A 23,923-nucleotide genomic window follows, 5' to 3' on the forward strand; every position below is an offset into this window, starting at 1 on the left:
GTCATTCCACTACTAGGTATTTACCCAAGAGAAATAAAAACTTATGTCCACACAGTTGACTCGTACATGAAAGCTCATAAAGGTTTATTTGTGAAAGGCCAAAATGGAAACAACCCAAATAGTAGGTAAGTGGATAAAAAAAACTGTTTTTTATCCATATAATAAAACACTTCTCAAGGGATGAAAAAAATTTTAATGGTATTGTAAAAGTTATTTTGATTGCAATGATAGCCTCAGAGTTGTAGACATATTTTAAAATTTAAAAAAAATTCAATTTAAATAAGTGTGGTTTGTTCTATTTCAATTACACTTCAATAGGTTGTTTTTAAAAAACTATGGTGTGTCTCTCTCATTTACTTTCAGGACCTGAAGCAAATGTTACTTATCAATCTTTAAGTAGTTCAAAGACTGTTGTCAAAAAACCAGCAACTTCAGCTGGCCAGTTAGAAGTGCGAGTTAATGGTACAGAACAAAAGGTATAATATTGTCCCAATCTTTTGAATGATGATTATTTATCTAGTTAATTTTTCACTTCTATGACCTATCTCCTTCACTAGCATGATACTGATTGGCTAAGGATATTATGATCTATTCATGAGGCCAAATCTCTCCTTCCGAGTATTGAGTCACTGTGTAATTTAGCAGAACTAATTCAAACATTTAGCAATTGCAATAATAATAGCCAAAATTTATTGAACATTTATTGTTGACCAAGCCCTCTGCTGAACCAGAAGGAAGGGAAAATGAGGAAATTGGGACACATACGATAAAAAGATGAATAAAACATAATCACTCCCCTTAAGGACCCATTGCTTGATGGGACAGACAGACACAGAAAAAATATCACAATGAAATGATGTTCTCAAAATCAAAATAAAATTTTGGCCAAAATTTTGAGAAATATGTTTGCTAAGCTATAGGCTGGATTGGAATGGATTATATTTAGACAGATTGATGACTCTAAACTTTTTAGAACCAACCACTGAATGGATTACTATGCCTTTAAGCAAAGTATGGAATACTAGAAAAGGAACAATTGTACTTTGCTACATAATGAACTCAATTTTAAACTAATTAAATTTGAGAAACCCTATAGAAGATAATCTAGAAGGTTGTTAATATATATTTTCCCTGAGGCAATTTTCATGTGAAAGTTAGGGGAGAAATAGGGGAAAATTTTTATAAATTTCATTGATTGACAGAGGCAAAATTTTTTTTAGAAGTACAGTTGCTAATGAATGTTTTTCTCTATACCATATAGAAAGATGGAGTAACCAGAAAATCAAGTACTTTTGATGATAGAGGTAAAATGAAAAATAGTCATACTTGTTATTTTGTTAAGTTCATAATCATGGTTTTATCATATGGTTTTTCAAATTGTTCTACCTGATTATAAAAAACCATGGTTATTTTGGAAAGTAAGGCATGGTATAAAATTATTTACGAATATAGATATCATAATTGGCTCATATATTTCAGTGATTTTTTGATGAGATAGCTTTTGTATTTTGCGAACTGTGGAAAAGTTAGGGTCCCTGCTGTGGCTGTTTATCGTGCTACAGCACATCACTGATATACTTGATTCAGTAAGGTACAGCACAGAGAACTTTCTCCAGGAAGGTCCCTGTACTCCACTGCCATCAATTCTCCGTAGATAATACGTCTTATTTCTCATCGCCCCTTCAGTGGACTACACATTAGCTAAATTTTTCTGTGCCTTGTTAGATTTCTGGAAGTCACTAAAAATATTTGCATACACATCCTACATATATATACAGAAAATATTAGACACCTCCATCCAGTGGCCAATGATTGCCTCAAATTCAATAGAATATCAAAGTCATCATCTTCCTGATCTTTCTTCTGTTTTCACCCAGGAACAAGATGTGAGTGATCTTTGACTCTCTTTTTTTGTATCTGCATCCCAAAGTTGCCACTTTCTGTCTAATCTATCTCTTTTTCTTTTGCCCTTTTCTATCTTTTTCATTCCCACAGTTTCTACCCTTGTTTCCTTCATTCTTGACTATTCCAGTAATCTTCCTCCATTCTCCTCCTCCTCTCTTTAATCCACTATAAATTTTACTGTGAAAGCATTCTTCTCTAAAACATAGCTTTGGTTATTCCCCTATCCAAGTAGTGACTGGTCTTCCATTGCAGACTGAATGAAACAGAAACAATTAATTCTGGCAGTGGTCTGTGTTTAATTATAGGCATTAAGCTGGCATAATGTTAAATAAATTAGGATTAGAGGTTAAGGATTTCAGACTTGTCTCTAAAGGCAATGGTGAACCATTGGAAATTTGCAGCCAGTGAACACTTAAAAAGGTCATGTTATTCTTGGAGATACTTCCTTAACTCAAATATATCCCTAATTGTGGTAATTTAGTGATTGTGGTGGCTCAGCAGAGAGCACTGGATAAGATATATTCATTAGCATTCACCCTTGCTCCAGAAATATGATCTTCTCATATGTAAAATTATCTCTTCTTTCTCTAGAGGCTGTATTCACCTCAGCTCAAAATTCAGTTATTTCACCTCAAACTTCACCCACAAGAAATTACACAAGAACTACACAGTCTTACTTGGATCCTCCAAAAGATGAGGTATATAATATTTCTCTTGCTCTAGGGGCGCCTGGGTGGCTCAGTGGTTTAAGTCTCTGCCTTTGGCTCGGGTCATGATCTCAGGGTCCTGGGATCGAGCCCTGCATTGGGCTCTCTGCTCAGTGGGGAGCCTGTTTCTCCCTCTCTCTCTGCCTGCCTCTCTGCCTACTTGTGACCTCTCTCTCTGTCAAATAAATAAATAAAATATTAAAAAAAAATTTCTGTTGCTCTAAATGCAAGTAGAATAAATGAATAAAAATTGTATAAAAATGAATAAAGTTGGTATAAAAATTTTCAATTTTTCAATTTTGGTATGAAGGGACCATACCAAACTGCTTCACTCCCTGAAATTAGTCATATTATAACAAAATTTTAATAGGACTCATAATTTTTCTAAATATAATTCACAGTACATACCTGAGCCTTCAGAGGAAGTATTAATTTGGCCTTTGATTGGGCTTTGACTAATACTGATTGTCAGGGACAATCATGCTATCAGTCCTCTTGGCTCTTGACCAGCCATCAGATTCCTGCTATTGGAAAGTTAACCCCAAAGATTCAGGGTATGTCTTCTGATATAAATTAGATTTTTTTTCCTCTGTGAGTTCCTTACTTATTATAAGAGTCAAAACCACATCATCCATTCCATTAGTAGCAAAGTGTTAACTGTTTAACTGTGCTAAAGAGTTAACATGATTTGAAAATGGCAGTTTATTAAGTTCTTTCCAATGAATTCTACTTGACTTGGGTAGGAAGTGGCATCATTTTCTGTTTCTCCTAACAAATAATAATTGACAGACTACATTACATGTAACTTCTAAGATATGTGTTTATCATAATATGCTTCTCTATAGTGCAGTTTTATTATAAATATTTTATAGTTCAGTGTTCTACTATGTCATTATCCATTTTAAGTATGCTAAGAGTCAAAAAAAATTTCTTATCAACTTCAATATTTAAAATCCTCAATCTGCCCAACAGATTGCAAAAGCTATGTCCTTTACTAAAATACGAATAAACAAACAAAAACTCCTGTAAAAACAGTATTTAAATTTTATTGCTGACCTTTTTTGTTCAATGTGTTTATTATTAAATTTCCCACCTATCTTGATCTCAAAAGTACCAAATGTCCAGAAGTTCCTAATTTATTATGAGAAACAGCGTGGCCATTTTATTATATGAAGTATTACACTCTGCTTCCAACATGTACACAGCCTACCACTGTCAGCAAATGTATTTCTAGCAGCCTATGTTCAGCTCTTAGACCTGGGGTGCAAAAAAGAAGCCTATTTGTTTCACTGGATTTACCTCCCTGAACATGTTGAGTTCTTGAACAAGTCTAGAGAATGACATTCCTCTATATTCAGAGAGCCTGTTCTGTGCTCCAGCTCTACTTAAACGTTTCTCCTATTGTAGCTTTGTTTAAAAACACACCTATTTTTTTGTTCCACAGAGTTGATTGGCTTACTTTCTAATCAGCGCATTCCACAGATGGTTTATTTTAGGATGCCAGCGAATACTACTGTGTAGGAAAGAGTTAACACAGCAGGCTTGAGACTGCTGTCTTTAGAAGGGCCTGCTTTCAAGGTTGCTCTTTGTCTAGTGTTGGGGAGGTTAGTTTTTCTAACAGTCCCTAAGTGATACAGAACTTTCCCTACCTGAATGGATGGTGCATTCTATTGCAAATAATGAGATTTTTGCCGACCATCTGATTTCTTTTTAGGAGGTTAGAATTTTGATATACATTAAGGCAGAGGGTGTCCTTATGACCAGTCTTCAATAAAGACTCAATAAAGACTGAGTGCTAACTTTCTAACTGATTTCTTTGGGCAGAAACACTGTACATGTTACTGCATTTTTTTTTTAATTGTTGGAGAAAAGTATGTCCTCTTAAGTGTGTTCTCTCACAGGAGGAGAGCACATAAGAAAAACTATGCACGGATTTTTCCAGACTCAGCCTATGTCTTTTACCCTTCCTTATCCTATAGGATATCCTTTTACTGTAATAAATCTTAGATGCAAGTATACAACTATATTCTGAGTTCCATGAGCCTTAGCAAATCATCAAATGTGTAGGTGGTCTTGTGGACCTCCCATGATACAACTGTGAACTTTTAACCTCTGTAAATAGATTTAATATAAATATCACAAAATGTGTGCATTTCTTAAAAACTGACATTTAAGAGAGGTTCTCAAAATCTTAAATTTCTGTATTTTAAATATATAAGTAATAGTTGATGCTCAAATGCTGGGGGAAAAACTCCCTTGAGGATGTTTGTTTTGTTGTTTGGATTATGTAGAAGGAGATAAATGCTGATTGGAATGAAAGAACAAACAAGAGATCAAGCTACTTCTGTGAATCAGGTAAACATCAGTAACAGCTATTAATAAGTTATGCAATCTCTTAATTCACTTTTTCAACTAATATTTATTGAACTCCTGCTTTATGCCTAGTATGGTGCTGAATATTCCTTGAATGTTTGGTACAAATCACTGGCAAAATATTTAACTAGTCCTGGCTCTCTTAGTGAGAAAAAATTTAAAGCTACAGATTCGATTAGATTTGAAATTATATATTTTGTTTCTTTTTAAGTTTGTTTTAACCACTATACTTTTCTTATAAATTTATTCATCTAAATTTTCAAATATCTTGGCATAAACGTATCATATATCCTATCCATATGGATCAGATTATCAGAAGGCAGTATAGCATAATAGGAGGAACATATATTCGGGCAAGACTACTTAAATTGAATCCACACTCCAACACTAAAAATTTATCTCTGGCCAAGTTACTTAATTTCTCTGTTCTTCGGTTTTTCAGGAGGCCAGAAATCTGCAGAGAAGCAGACTCTTGTCAGAGGTTTCTGCTTGGCCATAAGATTTTTAAAGGGGCTTAATCAGTTAAGGGAGTGCAGTAGTCTGTGACATGTTTTGATTACCTGGAGACTCAGTGATGCCAGCTACAGTTATTTCAGAGCTCAGAAGCTGTGCAAGAAGTTCTATTTCTTGGGTGTCCAGGGTGGATGTTCTGCAAGAAGGTCTGGTTTCCTGGTATCCAGGGGTTGTGCCAGACTACTCTGTTCCTTCTACAAAGAAGGGCAAGGTCTACAGATGCACAAAGGGAGGTCAGTAAAGTCACTGTGTGACTTTAAAAAACAAAAATAGTTTGCTGAAAGATTTTTGGGCTAATCAGAGCCCAGGTGGCTTCAAACGGGTTTCTGGCCTCTGTGGCCTGGGAGTGCTCTGATCCTTCATTCCCAAGGCCAGTGGTCTGCATATCTCAAAGAAAGTAAATTAGTAATTAGTTCTGTTAGGGATCAAGGACCTTAGATCAGTAAGCAAGGAGTGGGTTGATTTGAAGCAAGTTAACCTTTAAGACTGGCTGGAGTGCTGTTACATGAACAGTAATAATAATACATCATTCATATGATTCCTATAGCAATTCAATACATTAGTATTTGTAAAAGTGCTTAGAATAGTGTGTGGTGATATGTAAGAGATTTTTGAAATGTACTGTAAAATGTAATGTGCAATATTTTCATTTTTTTCTAGATTATATCTAAATTCCAATTTTTGTTACTTTGTATTTATAAATGAGTTTTAAAATTTCAAGTATATTGGATTTCTAGTTTCCTTTTTGTTATTGATTTCCAATTTAATTGCTTTGTGGACTGACATCATGGCCTTTATGGCACCAGATTCTTGAAATATCTGCAGAATTGCTTTATTGGCTTAGCACACATGATTAATTTTGTACATGTTCTGTGTGTTTGAAAATTATAAATATTATTAATTTGGTGGTACCATGTTCTAAATATTTCCATTCAATCAAGCTATTGAATTCTGTAGTTCATATATCTTATATATCATATATATATGTATCATATATACATACTATGTACTTATTTTTATTTACTCTTTATATATATACTATATACTTATTTTTATTTCCTCTGTTCTAAAAATTATAGGGAATGATTAGTTTATCAATTCCTCCATGTAGTTCTGTTCATTTTTTAATTTTTATTTCTTGATCTAGGTTAGCAGGCACATCCAGGACTATCCTGGTGAATTGAGGGGTTATTCACTTTTTAATTTAAATTTCAGTTAGTTAGCATACTGTGTAATATTAGTTTCAGGTGTAAAATTGAGCTTTTTGTTATTATGTATGACTTTTATCATAAGTCATGCTTTTTGTCTCAAATTTAGTAGATCTGATACTAACATAGCTATATCAGCTTTCAGTCTTAGTTTTTATGTGTAGATGTGGCTTTTGTAAACACTCTACATCTGCATCATCTTGTTTTATTTTTATTGAGTCTTGGAATTCGACTTTTATTTGAATTTAAACCATTTACATTTATGTAAATTACAACCTTTGGAAGATTTTTACTGCCTTATTGGTGCTTTTGCTTTGTTCTACTTTTTTATAATTTCCTTTAATTACTCCTTTCTTGCTTTCTTTTAGTGTTAAGCTTATTTTTTTCTTATGTTATGTAAGTCATCATATAGTACATCATTAGTTCTTGATGTAGTATTCCATGATTCATTATTTGCATATAACAACCAGTGTTCATTGCAACACCTGCCCTTATTAATACCCATCACTGGGTATGAAGGGGTATACCATCCCCCCTCCCTCTGAAATCCTCAAATTGTTTCCCAGAGTCCATAGTCTCTCATGATTCATCTCCCCCTATGAATCTTCCCACCTTCAGTTTTCTCTTCCTTCCCCTAAGGTCCTCCATGCTATTCCTTCTGTTCCACATATGAGTGAAACCATATAATTATCTTTCTCTGCATGATTTATTTCACTTAGCATAATCCCCTCCAGTTCCATCCATGTTGATGCAAATGGTGGGTATTCATCCTCTCTGATGGCTGAGTAATATTCCATTGTATATATGAACCACATCTTCTTTATCCATTCATCTGTCAAAGGGCATCTCAGCTCCTTCCACAGTTTGGCTATTGTAGATACTGCTGTTATGAACATTGGGGTGCATGTGCCCCTTCTTTTCACCTTATCTGTATCTTTGGGGTAAATACCCAATAGTCCAATTGCTGGGTCATAGGGTAGCTCTATTTTTAACTTCTTGAGGAACCTCTATTCTGTTTTCCAAAGTGGCAGTAGCAACGTGCATTCTCACTAACAGTGTAAGAGGGTTCCCTTTTCTCCACATCCTCACCAACGTTTGTTGTTTCCTTCCTTGTTAATTTTTGCCATTCTAACTCATGTAAGGTGGAATCTCAATGTGGTTTTGATTTGAATTTCCCTGATGGCTCATGATGTTGAGTATTTTTTCATGTGTCTGTTAGCCATTTGTATGTCTTTGATGGAGAAGTGTCTGTTCATGTCTTCTGCCCATTTTTTTTTTACTTGAGTATTTGTTTTTGGGGTGTTGAGTTTGAGAAGTTCTTTATAGATCTTAGATACCAGCCCTTTATCTATAATGTCATTTGCAAATATCTTCTCCCATTCCATGGGTTGCCTCTTGATTTTGTAGAATGTTTCCTTTGCTGTACAGAAGATTTTTATTTTGATGAAGTCCCAAAAGTTCATTTTTGCTCTTGTTTCCCTTGCCTTTGGACATGTGTCATGAAAGAAGTTGCTGCAGCTGGTGTCAAAAAGGTTACTGTCTATGTGTTCCTCTATGATTTTGATGGATTCTTGTCTCACATTGAGGTCTCTCATCCATTTTGAGTTTATCTTTGTGTATCATGTAAGAGAATGGTCAAGTTTCATTCTTCTGTATATAGTTGTACAATTCTGCCAGCACTATTTATTGAAGAGACTGTTTTTTTCCATTGGATATTTTTTCCCGATTTGTTGAAGATTAATTGACCATATAGTTGAGGTCCATTTTTGGACTTTATTTATCATTTTTAATTATCTTCTTTCTTCTAAAACTTCAGTTATGTATATTTAGATCTTTTTTCTTTTATATCATTTAACAACCATCGTATTTTCCATTTCTCTGTGCTGCATTCTGGTTAATTTATTCAAATTTGTCCTCCATATCTCCAATTCTTTCTTTAGCTTATCTAATTTACTATTTTATCAATTCAATATATTTTGAAATTTCTCTGATTAAGCATTATATATATGCATACACACACACACACACACACAAAATTCCTGAACAATTATTTTTCAAATTTAACTGGACTTTTTTGATAAGTTCTTATTCTATTCCTGTGTTTTCCAATCCCTTCTTTAACTATTTAAACATATAAGACATACTTTTTGAATATTCTATATCTGGTAATTCAAATATCTGAAATCACTGATGTCTAATTCTAATGCTTTTTCCTCCCGTTAACAGTCATGGGGATTTGTTTCTTCATATTTCTCTCTCTCTCTCTCTCTCTCTCTCTCTCTCTCTGTGTGTGTGTGTGTGTGTGTGTGTGTGTAGGGGCATTATTGTTATATGTGAGCTCATTTTTGACAGATCATTGAGAATTCTATATTTCGATAGTATGTGTTGTTCTATAGAAACTCAAATTCAATCCATTAAATATGTAGAGCTCTTTGAATACCAATTAAACTTCTATAAAGCTGTTTAAAAATTTTCCATATGCTGGGGCACCTGAGTGGCTCAGTGGGTTAAAGCCTCTGCATTCGCCTCAGGTCATGATCTCAGGGTCCTGGGATCGAGCGCTGCGTCAGGCTCTCTGTTCAGCAGAGAACCTGCTTCCCCCTCTCTCTCTGCCTGCCCCTCTGCCTACTTGTGATCTCTCTCTCTGTCAAATAAATAAATAAAATCTTTAAAAAAAAATTTCCATATGCTTCTGCTAGGCTCCAAGAAGTATAAATACAGGTTCATTTAAAAATAATTTCTCACTTGGAGTTTTATGACCATGCAGTAGATTTGAACCTCAAAGTCATACAGGAATTCATAATTACAGATTATCTCTTAAGAGATATTTTAATTTTTCTCCTCTTCTTCCTTTATCCACAGCTGAAGCCAAGGCATAGTTTATTTCTGCTTCTACCTCTGTGACATGAGTTTTGTTTGTTTTTTTCTTTTTTGTTAAGACAACTCTTCAACCAATCTATAGCTCTTTGGCATCCAGTATATTTTTAGAGGCTCTTACTCAGTTTTGATTCCCCATTTCGTTTGTAGTTATTGCCAATGCTCATAGAGCAAGCATCAGCTGCAAAAGTTGCTTACCACTCTAGATTTGTGCTATTTTTACTCTGAAAGATTTTTCTTAATATGTTTAAAAGCTTAGCTGCTTTTAAGAGGGTGGTTTTAATGATTATATAGAATTCTAGACAAATATTTTAGATATTTACTCTAACATATTAATGGAAACAGAAACCTTTTTATTTATTACTTTACTTTTAAAAGAGTATTGGCTTCACACTTAATTTCTGAGATCTGTGCACTCTTAATTCTAGTTACTTCTACCAAACTGTACAGAAAAACATATCTACAAAAAAACACAAACAAACAAAAACAAACAAACAAAAAACTCAAAAAGGTTCACAGTGTTTAAGTAAGACTTTTTATATACATCATTAGTACCTATTCGTTACTCATTTGCTGGAAGATACAAGAATTACCATCTAAACTTAACTTTGAACTAGTTCTAATTACTAAAACCACTTTCTGAAATTAGGGCAATCTTTTTGTCTAAAACTTTTATTCATTTTTGTTTTTGCATAATTGACATACACCGATTCAGTATGCCTGTAGAGATGTACTGCAGAAAGACTTCCTATGTCACTTCAATCCCAAGTATTTCCCAAAACTCAGCAATAGAATCTTGCTGGATTATATATAAAGTTAGATAATATCCAAGTAGGAGGAGATTAATGGCAGCAAATCAATCAATAAATGTTTAGGAACATATTAATTAAATAATGGATTCTACAAACAAACATTACTGGATACTTACTATGTGTTAAGTGCTGAGGATATAGTGGTAAATTTATGTCATAGTCAGGAACACAGAAGAGTAATCATTTAATTATGATATAATGAGTTTTATAATAGAAACATGTAGAATGCTTCAGGAGCACTAAAGAAGGATATTTATTTACTTAGGCAAAGCTTTCTAGAGGAATTAATACAAACTGAGTGAAGCCTAAAAGAAGAGAAATTACAAAGAAGGAATAGGATACTCCAGACTAAGGAAATGGCAAAAACAAAGGCCCAGTGGCATGAAAAACATAATACATTTAGCAAATTATGTCATTCTGTGTCTATGGACCATAGAATATATATGAATGGATAGAGATTAGCCAGAATAGACACTGCAGAGGTGAGAACATCAGATTATATGGTATATTTTATGCCTTCTTAAGGAATTTAGGCTTCATTGTGGAGAATCTCTGGAGGCCTTTAAACAAGATAGCACCAAAGAATAAACATCTACTAGATGATATTAATTTCCACTTTACAAGTTGCTGGGGAAGTATATAAACTAATTATAATTTTATTTTTCTAATAAATAGGACCTCGGGTTCATGCCACAGCCCAGGGTTCTCTCCCTTCTCATGCTTTCTCAAATACGTAAGTATCTATGAAAATTAATGTATAAATATAAATTAATATTTTAATAATTATATGAGTGCTATTCAAAAGCAAATGATTACATGGAATCCTCTAGTAGTTCTACTTGGATTTAGTGAGACTTCTGTCTTTTGCAAACTCTCAGCACTAAGCTTAAATTGTAAAGCAGACAAAGAGAATGTTTTTCCTCTTCTGTTTCCTTATCCCCACTGTGGTTCTATCTTCCCCTCACTTCAGAGTTTTCATACCACGTTTGAATATATCCAACAATAATCCCTCCTCTTCAGGAGCTTTCCAGCATCTGGACCTTATTCCTTTGCTTTTATCTCCTTTGAAACATGTATCATTTATTAGGCCTTTTGAGATTTTTGTCTTCCCAAGAATGGTAAATTAGTTTACTGCAAATATTGATGACATAATCAATTATTCTCCTCCTAAAGGGTATTTGCAATATAATCCCAAATCCTCTGCTGATGGAAATTGCAAGTCTCTGGAGAAGAAACTTGGGGGGCCTCAGGGATTTTCATTCCTCAAACCTCAATGGCCACCTATTATGGTGATTAGGTGTGGTTTTCTAAACTCTAGGGGGAAAAAAAGAAACCCATTATTTTAGACCCAATATCATCACCTTCTTAAAAAGATAATATGCCAAATAATGTTCAGGAGATATTTTAGAAACCCCAAACCCCTATGAAAATGGTAGGTCAAAGTTAAGTGATGTATGGTGATAAAGGGTATCAAAATATTCAGATCAAACTTCCTTGGAGGAAGTATCACGATGCGGTCAATTTATTTATTTATTTATTTATTTATTTATTTATTTATTTTTAAAGATTTTATTTATTTATTTGACAGAGAGAGATCACAAGTAGATAGAGAGGCAGGCAGAGAGAGAGAGAGAGGGAAGCAGGCTCCCTGCTAAGCAGAGAGCCCGATGCAGGACTCGATCCCAGGATCCTGAGATCATGACCCGAACCGAAGGCAGCGGCTTAATCCACTGAGCCACCCAGGCACCCATGATGCTGTCAATTTAACTGACTACTGAGAATTCATAGGATATGTAGCATTGTAATAGATGCAGAAGGAAGAAAACTGACAAGTTCAGTTTAAAGCACAAAATGGAGGAATGATGATCACGTGTAAATAATGACGATATTTATTTTACTTGTTGAATAACTATAATATAAATATTAGTATAAATATTTGCCTCCTCCTTAAACAGGTTAGAAGAGACTCCTAATGAAGTCTTAATTCCTGCCTCTTCATTTTCTCCCACCCAAGATTACAGAGCTACAGAGTCAATTCATAGTAAATATTTTGGCTCCTCTTTCATTAATAATCTTGGCTCAGCTAAGATTATTAACTCTAGGCATGGTCTGGGGCTCTTTCACCAGTCCCTCCCAAACTAACAGGAATAAGATACATTTAGCTTCATGAACCCATCCCAACCTCAGGTCAGAGTACAAATAAAGCAAAACTAACAATACTTTCCAGTCTGGCTCTGACCATCATACACATATCACATTCCTCTTGTTCTGATTTAACTCCAGATTTCATAAGACTCTGTGAAGAATCATCACATCCTATCTACTGTCCACCTCATCTTCCCTCTCTTTCCTCTATTATTTAGTTCTATCTTTTTCTAATGTTAATATAAAAGGAACACAGAAAGGTTTATAAAATAGACATGGAAATTCAGGACCAAAAGAATGAAGACAAAGCAAATACCATAGCAGTAGGGGTAAACGGAATTGCAGTAATTATGTACTGCAATTAGATAATGAGTAAGTTGATATTACTGGGATGGAAGACATAAAGAATAACAGAGTAAAGAAGAAGTAAGTCTGCAGCTGTGCAGATTGTGGTCAGGAATTTGTAGTTTACTTAATGGGTAGCACTCCGATGGTTTGGAGGGGGAATGTAGTGGTCATATTGGCATTCATGATAGACAATCTGTCAGAATATATAAGAAAAACTGAAGGTAAGAAACCAGGAACCAGTTCTAGAAGTCCATTAGTGACCTGCATGAAGGCTTCATTTTGTAATTGGAGAGTAGGCTTAGATCCAAAAGACTTTAAATGAGAATTTATCAAACACTTATTAAGAAATTTCTATGTTCAAAACATAATGCTAAGTGTTAAGCAGATACCACAACGAACAAAGCCATGCCCCTGTGACTGGAAGGTGTTGTTTTTCAAGGATACTGTGGAGCTGGAGAAAGGGGATAGAAATAGAGCAAGTTAAAACACCACAAAGCTGTTTTTATCTAGATCAACTATTTTTCTTGAATAAACATTCTCTGGAATGCTAAAAGTCTTTGGTTAATTTTCAGAGTTCTGAAAACTGAAAAAAATGACTATAAAATCATTTAAGATGAAATTATTTTAAAAAAAACTTTTTTGGGGTGTCTGGATGGCTCAGTCATTAAGCGTCTGCCTTCAGCTCAGGTCATGATCCCAGGGTCCTGGGATCGAGCCCCGCATCAGGCTCCCTGCTCCTTGCAGGAAGCCTTTTTCTCCCTCTCCCAATCCCCCTGCTTGTGTTCCCCCTCTCACTGTGTCTCTCTCTGTCAAATAAATAAAAATCTTTAAAAAAAAAATTTTTTTTTTTTTTGCCAGTTTTCCCATTGCTTTTATGGAGGAGTAAGTTTTCAGAGATCCTTATTCTGTCTTTTTCACTGATGTCATACTTTATCTGATTATTATAATTGTTCAAAGTGGTTTTCATTAAAGCTTTCTGTTATTTGGTCAATTTTATTCTTAGGTCTTTGCTTTTTGGATCTATATGCATGCCTTTGGGGGAGAGAGCCTGTTGAGAACAGTTATCAGTTAATAGGTTGGATTCCATGAGTTCTGTTTGGTACCTACAGTATAATGTGAGGAGAATAGAAAAATGAATCTGGGAGAGTTAGATTGCAGAATGACTAAAAAACAAAAATTATGCTTAGGTTGACCTGAGAAACCAGATCCTGAAAAAATAAAGAAGGCCAAAAGATAGAAAACATGTCACTGATAGATATCAGCTTTCATGCTCCAGGTTCCATCCTGCAAAAAGGTTTTAGTCTAAATATGTCTAATTTCTGAGCTGAAACCAGTGAAGATGGGTTTTTTGGTTGTTGTTTTTTTTTTTAATTATTATTTTGTTTAGTTTTGTTTTGTTTTCCTCCCAAGATTTAGGATGTAATTCCCAGTCTTGCTGTTTCTTGTGATTGAATTTTAGACTTTAGGAAAAACTGAATGTTATAATGTATAGCACAGGCCTACAAAAATGAAAAAAGAATGTCAATTTTCTTTTAAGGAAACAGAAAAAGAATTGAAATATATGAGAGTATCATATATCTGATTATAAGAAAAGAGCCCACGTTGAAATTTATGAAAGTATCATATGGTCTTTGATCTATCTGGTTTTATTAACTATTTATTTTTTCTATCATTTTCATTATTTGTTACAATTCAGAGTTTTTTTTTATTTCATTAGTGTGTGTTGATAAATAATTCTAATTAGAACACATGACAGAATATTTTCATATGAAGAAAAGGTCTCCCTCTAAATTAGTACTGCATATGGCTAGGAAGTATTGTTTTAACCCACAGTTACTGAATAATCATTCACATATTCCTTTCCTGCTGTTTGGTGAAAGGGTAGGTGGGACCATGGGATTTAGAAGAGTAAGTAAAGGATTACCAGAAAGCTCTGATCAAATACTTTAATTCTTTTTGCCTTTTACCAGACAGAAAGGACTAGCCCACCCTCTACCTCCAATTCAGTGTCGTCCCCCAGAGAAGCACAAAGCAGTCATGGCCAAGGTGGCTCAGAAGTAGACTTTCAGATAGATATATTGTTTATGCAGCAGCCACAATTCTATTCTTCTAAGCAATAAAGTATGTGGTTATCAAAGGAGCAGGATAAATTGAGGGGGGGTGGGAACAAAACAAAGTTTATTCCACCTTTTGAATTTCTGTAGAAAACCCTGAGATAAAAGGAGAAGAAACAGATGATTCAATGATTAGAAACTTTGGAAAAAGCTATGTGAATTCTTAACCCTAGGTAATAACTAAATGCTCAACCTTTCTTAACTTTACAGAGAACAGAACCTCCTACAAAACTGCTTGCAAGAGAAAGTATGTATCATAAAATCAATTGATAAGGCAACGTATTTAAAAACTGTGAATCAAATAATGAGTAATCACCTATCGATACTGGTCTATCTCTTTGACCTTTTTTTTCTTTAAAGTTTTCTTTCAATTAATTCTTAAATTTTGCAGTGATTTAAAGTTCTTATCAAAAGATAACACTGGCCCTTCAGGAAGAAGTCTCATGGGCATAGAAGTGTATGGAATGACATTAAAGGACCTAGCCATCATAACAGCATCAAATACCACAAACTAATTTTATCATGGAAAGCCATTAGGTGACACAGCTTTGCAGACTTGGCTGGTGAGCTGGAATGCATGGGTCTGGCTCTAGCCATTTTAGTGAGAAGTGACCTGGTCACCTGAGTCACTAAAAAAGGTAACCTGGTCACCTGGTCACATAAAAAAGCACCTGGTCACCTATGAGCTGAGCCTTGGAAGAGGCAGATAAGATTGTTCAACTTAAAAAGCCCAACTCTGAAACTAGTCAGACCAGTCAGGAAAGACAAAGTTATTAGAGAACAACACATACTCTGATATACTTTTTCACACTGACTCTTACTCAAGTCATAGAATGTGTAGCAAATACAAAAGCTCTGATTCAAGGGAATATTTCTCAGTTTAATATTAAAACGGAAAGCAACTTAAAACTACGTTCTAATTAATAAATTTCAATACATAGAAAACTTCAGGAATATCTCTCTCTCATATCAAAGTTGGAAACTTTGACAACTAGCCTAGGAGTAACAATGTAGATTTTTTTTTTTTAGTATTTCTGGTAATAAGAAAAATAATATATATTGAATGTCTTAGTTTATATGTGCTAGAGTTGATTAGAACAATTGCTTTTTCTGTTAAAACCTGATTTAGGATGCCATTATATAAAACAAGTATTTTACAACATAAGCTGCCATCCAAAATGTGTTTTCAAACCACTAGCCATTGTACAGTAAAGTAAAAATTACATTAGGAGATTCATGTATTACAGCAAGATAGAATTGCTTTTCCTAAGGTGCCTCCAAACACTTTCAAATGTGTCAGACAAGAGTATGTTACACAGGTGTTAAATTTTCTTTGAATGTTTGCCTGAACTGTGTATATTTCCATGTTAATCTAAGGTAATACTTTGGTTATGAACAGCCCCATTGTAGGAATCATACTGTTTAACCTGGTGTCTATGTACCAGCCTTCTAGTCTTCGCTGCCAACTACTCAAATTTACGGCCTTTATGTCTTAAGAGTAATAAGAATTTAAAAACAGACTACTCATTTATGATAGGCAAAAGGATTTTTGCAAGCCTAAAATTCATTTTCAGTAATTAAGAAGTGGTTTATAGAATTCTACAGATGCATTGTTTCTACTTTTGGTCCATTTTAAGCTGTGACATTACCACTGACTACTAAGAAAATGGTTTTCCAAGTCTGGTCCCCAGGTTTCTATTTCTGGCTCAAAAAGGAATTCAATTTCCCTACCCTTGTTCCTCTCCTGGCTCTTTCAGACCCCAGTCTAAGGGGAACCCTCTGCTTCTACCTTAACTAGTTTGTTCCCTCATTGCACCATCTTTTCTCAGCCTTCCTACCTAAAACGGTTTGCTCTGATACTCTTTCGTTGAATACAAAGCCAGTCATCTCCATAGGCATTAACTTTTCTGTTGCCTATCAAATAACTTTTAATAGTTAGCTGCACTCATTTCCATATATACAAATCATAGGGTCACCTCTGCAGCAGAGAATGGGAAGAAATGGCTTATTTTTAATCCTTATATCTTAGCTAAACAGATGTCTCTGAAAGCACCCAAATGTTTTGACCACATCTGTTTTGAAAAATACTTTGTAATAAATAATCTGGAATATTATTAAATAATACCATTGGATTGTAGACAATGTTTTTTCTTGCCAAAACTCGTATGTTATTTGGGAGAGAGCAATTTGGTGATTTTTTTTTCTATTTTTACCATAAAGTCATTTATCTCAACAACAAATGTTGGGGGAAAACAACAAAAAACTTGGAGGGAATGTGAATCAAATAGAAACTTATAAAAAAAAATTTACTATAGTACAGAGTAAGCCAACTTGAAAGTTATCTGAAAGTCTAAATAAATTCTTTATGATGTTCTTTTTATAACCATGATGGTATCCTGCTAGGAACTCTTTGATATAAAAAAAAAATTAAATGTTACCCTCTGTCCCAGAATGGAATAAGTTGTTACATGATTTTCTCTTCATTCCTGCTTGCCTCTTTTCCAGATAACTTCTGAAGAACTGAATAGTATAATTCAGAATATAATGACCTGGGTTGTAGCTACAGTGACCAGTATATTATACCCAGCCATCACGAAGTATGAAGAAAGGTTGCGAACTAAGGCATATCCAGTGTCTGATGAATCTATCCTCTCATCAGACAGTTCAAGTTTCTGTAGCACATGCAGTGAAGAGTTTACATATAGAAGCTACACATCTGCTACAACTAAAACATTTCAGGGAGAACCCTGTACGTTTACCGTTGACCTATCAATAAAGCGACCAACCACACCTTTAAAACCACCTTCTGCCCATGTGGAAAGAACAACTTCGGGTAAAACATATCACGTGGAAGGACAATCTAAAGCATCTGAACTCAAATATAATAAAACCAGTATGACATATGCATATCCTAAGCTCAGAACTTGTAAATCTGATAGTCACCTTTTAGCATCATTTGAAACAAGCACAAAAAAATCTAAGGATGCCACCACTGAAACAGATGGCTTAGAGGGTCCACTGTTTCCTGATCAAAAAGCAAAAGCCATGAATGAAATGAAGAATTTAAAGAATGTTTTTGTTAACTTTAAATGTCACTTAAAAGGGGAAACTGAATTGATTTTAGAAAGTATTTTTCAAGAAATAATGTCTGATTTAACACAGGCTATTCCTTCTATTTCTTCTGTTACTGCTGAGGTTTTTGTTGAGCAAAATGAACCTGAAAAAAGAGACTTGCTTTCCAATGTTGATATCTGCTCAGCAGCTTCAGAGATTGTGGAGAATATGCTTGAGAAGCTACAGTCTGCAGTTGAGAAAAAATGTGTTGAGATATTTTCACAAGAAGATTTGTCAGTTGACATTAAACCAAGCTTGCCACCCAGTAGAAAATATCTCAGTCCATCAAATAGAAAATCTGTAAAGGCTTCACAGCCTTACAATTTGGAACCCATGTGTGATATTGCTGAGGATATGGTACATGCTATTTTAGAAAAGCTGATGACTTTTGCATCTTGTAAAAAAAATGAACTTCCATATCTTGAAGATGCAATTAAACTTTCTGATCAGCAACCTATGACAGACCCAACATACATGTCCCTCGAAAGAGACAACAAAATGAAACATAGTCCTGAACCTGATTCAGCTAATTTAATTGATAAAGATCAAATACAAAATTTAATGTCAACTATTTTTTCCCAGTCCTCTTTGGTTGGATATATAGAGGAAGCAATCAGCACTATACTAGAATATGTACAAACTGAACTTAATAATGAGAGACTTACTGCATCTGAAGAAACAGTAGTGTTCCTTCAGCTTCTTGATGATATCTTCACTCAGCTACATCAAGAGCAAGTAAAAGCAGATACTCAAAAATGCAGACACTCTAGACCAAGAAATCTTCCTGACACTGAAGAAAAGTACAGACTTACTGGCACTAGATTATCTAATGGTCCTAAATCTAGAAGATTATTTCCACCTATTAATGTTCCTGGCATGGTCCTTTATTCTGAAGATGATAATGAAGAAATAGACAAAATTGTGAAAAATGTGCTTGATTCATCTTTCAAAGATGAAAAGCCAAAATCACAGAAACAAGTTCCTGAGAATTGGTTTACAAAAGGAAACACCAGTTTTGAATATAAAAGAAATAGCAAACCACCTACAAATGCTGCTTCTCAAAGAAGCAAAGTTGCATTTTGTGATGGGGGATTAAAAACTGAGCTACCATCTTTTAATAATAAAGAAATTTTAAAGGGAAAACCCTGTTTGAATACAGACATCTTGATTTTCAGCCAAGATCAAAAGCATCACATACAAAAAGCTTCAGAAAACATAGTTAAAAGTATTTTAACAGATATGCTCAAGGACCTATCTTCTGTTCCTCCTGGTCCCTTAGACAATAAAACTGGCAAAGAAGCTTCAGTTCTTGTTTCAGAAAAATCTCAGCAACTATCACATCAAGAATGGATGGACCAGATGTTCTCTGTGTCAGAAATTAGTGCAGTGTCTCAAGAAATAACAGATGCTGTGTTAAATATACTTCATAAGGCTTCAAGATGCATTCCCAATACAACCAAAAGTTCCATTTCATCATCAGTTCAAACTTCTCTAGGTATTTCTGATACTCCACACATGGTCAAAGAAGCACCAAGTAAAAAGTCACTAAAAGTATGGTTTGACAGTGAAAAGAAAGTGAAATATTTATCTTCATTCAATGTAGATCCTGCAAAACCTTCTGTGTCAGAATCTGAAAAAAGTGAAGCTCAATCTATAGATGACATTATTGATAAGATCATTAATACAGTTTTTAAAAGGCTGAAGTTATTCATTTGTCCAAAATTGCAAATGGGCTTCAAACCTTCAGTTGTGGAGAAATCTTCCTTACAATCTCAACTTTGTACTTATACAACTAAAGTGGTAAACATTGTTTTGCGTGCTATCCAGAATGAACTAGACCTCAGTAAGAAAAGCCCAAATCATAGGGAAAGAGACCATCCCAAATCCCTTACAGGTAAAGGATTTTTTGCTGACACTGATAAATCAGTATCTCCTGTCTCAATTATGGAATCTCCATTATTAACTTGTATTTGTGAACTGTTATCAAGTGGACATTCTGATCAAAGCAATATATCACTCCCTTCCGATGAGCCCAAGCCTGCAACTTCATATGGATCTGACAATACTGATAAACAAAATATTTTGCCAAGTAGGCAGGATAAAAAATCTTTTTACAAATATTTGGCTACTCCATGTGCTCTCCATAGTGTTGTAAATGAAAAAGATACCAAAGACAATGCTAGATTGCAAGTGTTAGACAGTATTGGGGAAATATTATATGAAATGTTACTTAAGCTCATAGGAGCCCATCCACACCATCAGCCACCTAATAGTAAACTAAACAGAAAAAAGAATGAAAATCCTGAAATGGCTACTCCATTGCAGTCTAATATTCAGCTCATTTCCAAAACAATTTTGGAATACATCCTTACAAAATTATGTAGTGTTGATATGGATACCAGTTTTGCAAGTTCTGGATTTAAAGCTATCTCAGAGTCTTTTGATATCGACAACCTATCATTTGCTTCAATTATTGAGGAAATAGCTAAATGCACTGACATAATCTCCAGCATCATTTCCAGGATGATTCAGGAGGGTAATAAAGATGTGACAAAAAATAAAGAAAAAACTATTGCTCTTGTGTCTTCCAAAACAGGGAGCACAAAAGAAATACATTCAAATGAACTGAAAGCTTTAGCTTCAGATATTCTAAATGTGGTTTTTGCTAAACTGGAAGGGTTCGCTAATGGAAATTTAGATACTCTCAGTTCTACTAACAATGGAAATGAAGAAAACAATAAGACAAACTTGGAATATGAAAGTCCCAGTATTTTCACAGACACACATGAGGAACTATTGCAGTCTGCTTTATACATGAATGCAAAGAAGATATCAAGTACTATTTTGAAAGCTATTCAAACAGAATTAAATATGAACTCATTAGATTTGAGGACAAGTATAAATACCCCACCACCTGAGAAACAAATGTTTAAGAATTTAGTCAATTTAATTTTAGATGCAGTATCCTCAGATACGTTTAATGAAACTGAATCTGAAGAGGGGAGCATTGAAACTTATCGATACAGGCCATCCTATGGAAATTTTCTTCCTGGAGGAGCTGAATCAGATTCATTTCTAGAAGATGTCTCATATACAGAGAAAGAATTCACTGGGGAGAGAATATTACTAAGAGAAGAAGCTAAATCAGATTCTCTTAAACAATGGGTTCTAGAAAGAACGTTAAACAAAATCGAAGTTAAACTCAAAGAACCACAGAAATCTCCAATTGTTCCCATTATAAGAAATATTTTGAATGAAATTTTTCAAAATGCTTTGGTCAACCAACTAAATGTGCTTTCTCTCTCCCACTCTCATTTAAACAGCATCATTCACAATGTTGATGGGCCAGTTCCTCAAACATCTGTTCAATTTGTAGATAAAATCATAGGCCCTTTAGTATCTGAAGCAGATGTAATCGTAGTGGCAGATGATGTTGTTAGAACGGTATTTCATAAACTTTACTCAGCTGCTATGCCGGAAAGAAATACAAGTGAAAATAGGTATAAAACCATCACCTTTAGAGCAAATGTTTCTTTACAAGAACACACCAGATTCAGTGTTGACAAACAGGCCAAAGTAAATGTAGTTGAAGATATTGTACAGGCAATATTAACAAATTTAGAGACTTTTGCTACTTCCAAAGTAAAATCTCTCTTCTGTCCCCAGATCAGCTTCACCGTTCCAATGGCTTTACCTTTTCAGCAGGATAAAAGTGCATTAAGCAAAGCATTATCAGCCAAAGATTTGTATTCTGATGATCACTTGTCCTCTTGCTCAGTGGGTCATATTACATCAGAAAAGACCAACTCAGTGTGCCAACTCTCTCTGAATAAATTAAATACGTATGCAACAGAAGTGGCTAGAAAAATTTTACAAGGAATCAAACATGAGTTAGATAAAGAAAGGGAAAGTCCTTTCTCAACTCATAACATTATGGTTTCTGAAAGTATTGCAAGCCAAGTTGTTAACACAGTATTAAATATCGTATCATCAAAAGGCATATGTGACGAAAACAATTCTGAGAAAGAGATTAATTCAGATCAACAAGAAGGTATTATTGAAAAGCTGTTTAATAAGACAGAATATAGAAAAGGACTTCAGTTTCAAATACAAGATATCATTGAAGGTATCTTATGTGATATTTATGAAAAAACACTGTATCAAAATAATCTATCATGTGCCACACCCACTCTGAAATGTAGCATAACTGGAAAACATTCCAGAGAAAATTCTGAAATATTCATCAAGGATGCAAATAAAATTATTCCAAAACTTTCAGTTCCTAAATCAGATGTCATTTTCATATCTAATGATATAGTGGATATTGTTCTTCATAATCTCAGTTCTGCTGTCCAGCTTAGCATAAATGCAAAAAATCCTACATCTGCAAGATTGCCCCTGACCTTTTGTGACACATTTTCAAAAGCAGAGTGTCAACAGCCTCCTCTTATGGGGTCAAAAAGTGAAATAAAGACAGAGTGTTTGCCATCCTCAAGAAATCTGAAATCAGCTTATGCTGATGATTGTCAGATAACTACAGTAGAGAAAGAAGGTGCCAAGAAACCTGCTCCTGACCCATGTGAGGAAAATGCTAACTTCATTACTAAAACTATTTTCAATCGGTTAGAAGCTTTTGCCACAGAAAGAATAGACTCATTAATTACTCTTGCTTTCCAGTCTAAAGAAAAGTCAATTGCTAGCCTGGAACAGGAAAATTATAAACAAGAAGATAGCCTCTTTCATGAATCAAGCCAAGAGGAATCAAATGTGAATACCCTGAAAATATCCACTAAAACAATCCTCAGCCAAGAGCTCACAGATTCCACTTTTGTAAGTTACAAAGAAAATGTTCGGTCCACAATTCATCTCTCAGGAGCTAGTCTTAAGGAATATGCGGACATCATTGCCAGTGCCATCTTGAAGCTTATTAAAAATGACTTAGACTTAGAAATTCAAAAGATGTATCCATATCCAAACAACATTTCATTCCAAGAAAATATCATTGTGAGTGGAATTGTCAGTAGTATCTTAAATAGTTTATATGAGAAAAGATCTGCAAAGGAAATAAGTGTTTACTCAAAAGACAATCCTAAATTATTTTCACAACTAACAGCATCAAATGAAATATTGCTGGGACAAAGAGAGCAGGTAAAAAACAAATTATCTCCACTTTCAAAATATCCATTGGAACAAAACCAAATAACATTGGAAAAAGAAAGCCAGAGAACTGTTTTGGAAGAAATATTTATGAGAAATGGAGAATCGAAACAAAAAGAAAAGACTGCATTGCTCAGTGGAGTGCAAGAAGTTTTAACTAAATTGCATCAAAGAATAATGGATATCATAGGTCATTTGCCTCCATTTAATGATATCTCCCATTTAACATCTAACTCTAAAATTAAAACATCAGACATAACACAAAAAAATTTCTTTCAATCACAGATTAACAGGGTAGCAAATGACATAGTTGAAAGTGTTTTGGGGAAAATGTACCCTATAGTTGTTACATCATTAAATGAAAGTAACAAAAAAGTAGAAGCATCTGACAACAAAGATACCTTGTCTAAGAAAGCAACCTGCATCAAAGAAACTAAACAAGCAGGAAAAGGAAGTAATCTCCCTAAATATGTGACACCACAAGGTTATTCTTATGCAGGCAGTCAAAATGTCTCTCTGTTAGAAGACAAATTTTTGCAGTATTCACCACTGCAATTGGGGAAGGACTTAGTCGAAATGGTTCTTAATAAGATCATAAATTTTGCCTCAATTCATCTAGAAGAGACTTTGTCCCCTGAAAGTTGTTCTGA

The 23,923-nt window shown here is 34.4% G+C and overlaps 1 protein-coding gene across 1 annotated transcript in view; it reads left to right on the plus strand.

Annotated features, from left to right (window-relative positions):
* FSIP2 (fibrous sheath interacting protein 2) overlaps positions 1–23,923 on the plus strand; it is a 92,300-nt gene that overhangs the window by 25,842 nt on the left and 42,535 nt on the right. Inside the window, exons 10-16 of the mRNA XM_046018219.1 lie at positions 364–476; positions 1,262–1,304; positions 2,497–2,603; positions 4,904–4,967; positions 11,071–11,128; positions 15,213–15,249; positions 17,508–23,902. Of these exons, the coding sequence (XP_045874175.1) occupies positions 364–476; positions 1,262–1,304; positions 2,497–2,603; positions 4,904–4,967; positions 11,071–11,128; positions 15,213–15,249; positions 17,508–23,902 (6,817 nt within the window). The remainder of the gene's footprint in view (positions 1–363; positions 477–1,261; positions 1,305–2,496; positions 2,604–4,903; positions 4,968–11,070; positions 11,129–15,212; positions 15,250–17,507; positions 23,903–23,923) is intronic.

This window comes from Meles meles, chromosome 9 (genome assembly GCF_922984935.1).
Source record: "Meles meles chromosome 9, mMelMel3.1 paternal haplotype, whole genome shotgun sequence".
NCBI classification, from domain to species: domain Eukaryota; kingdom Metazoa; phylum Chordata; class Mammalia; order Carnivora; family Mustelidae; genus Meles; species Meles meles.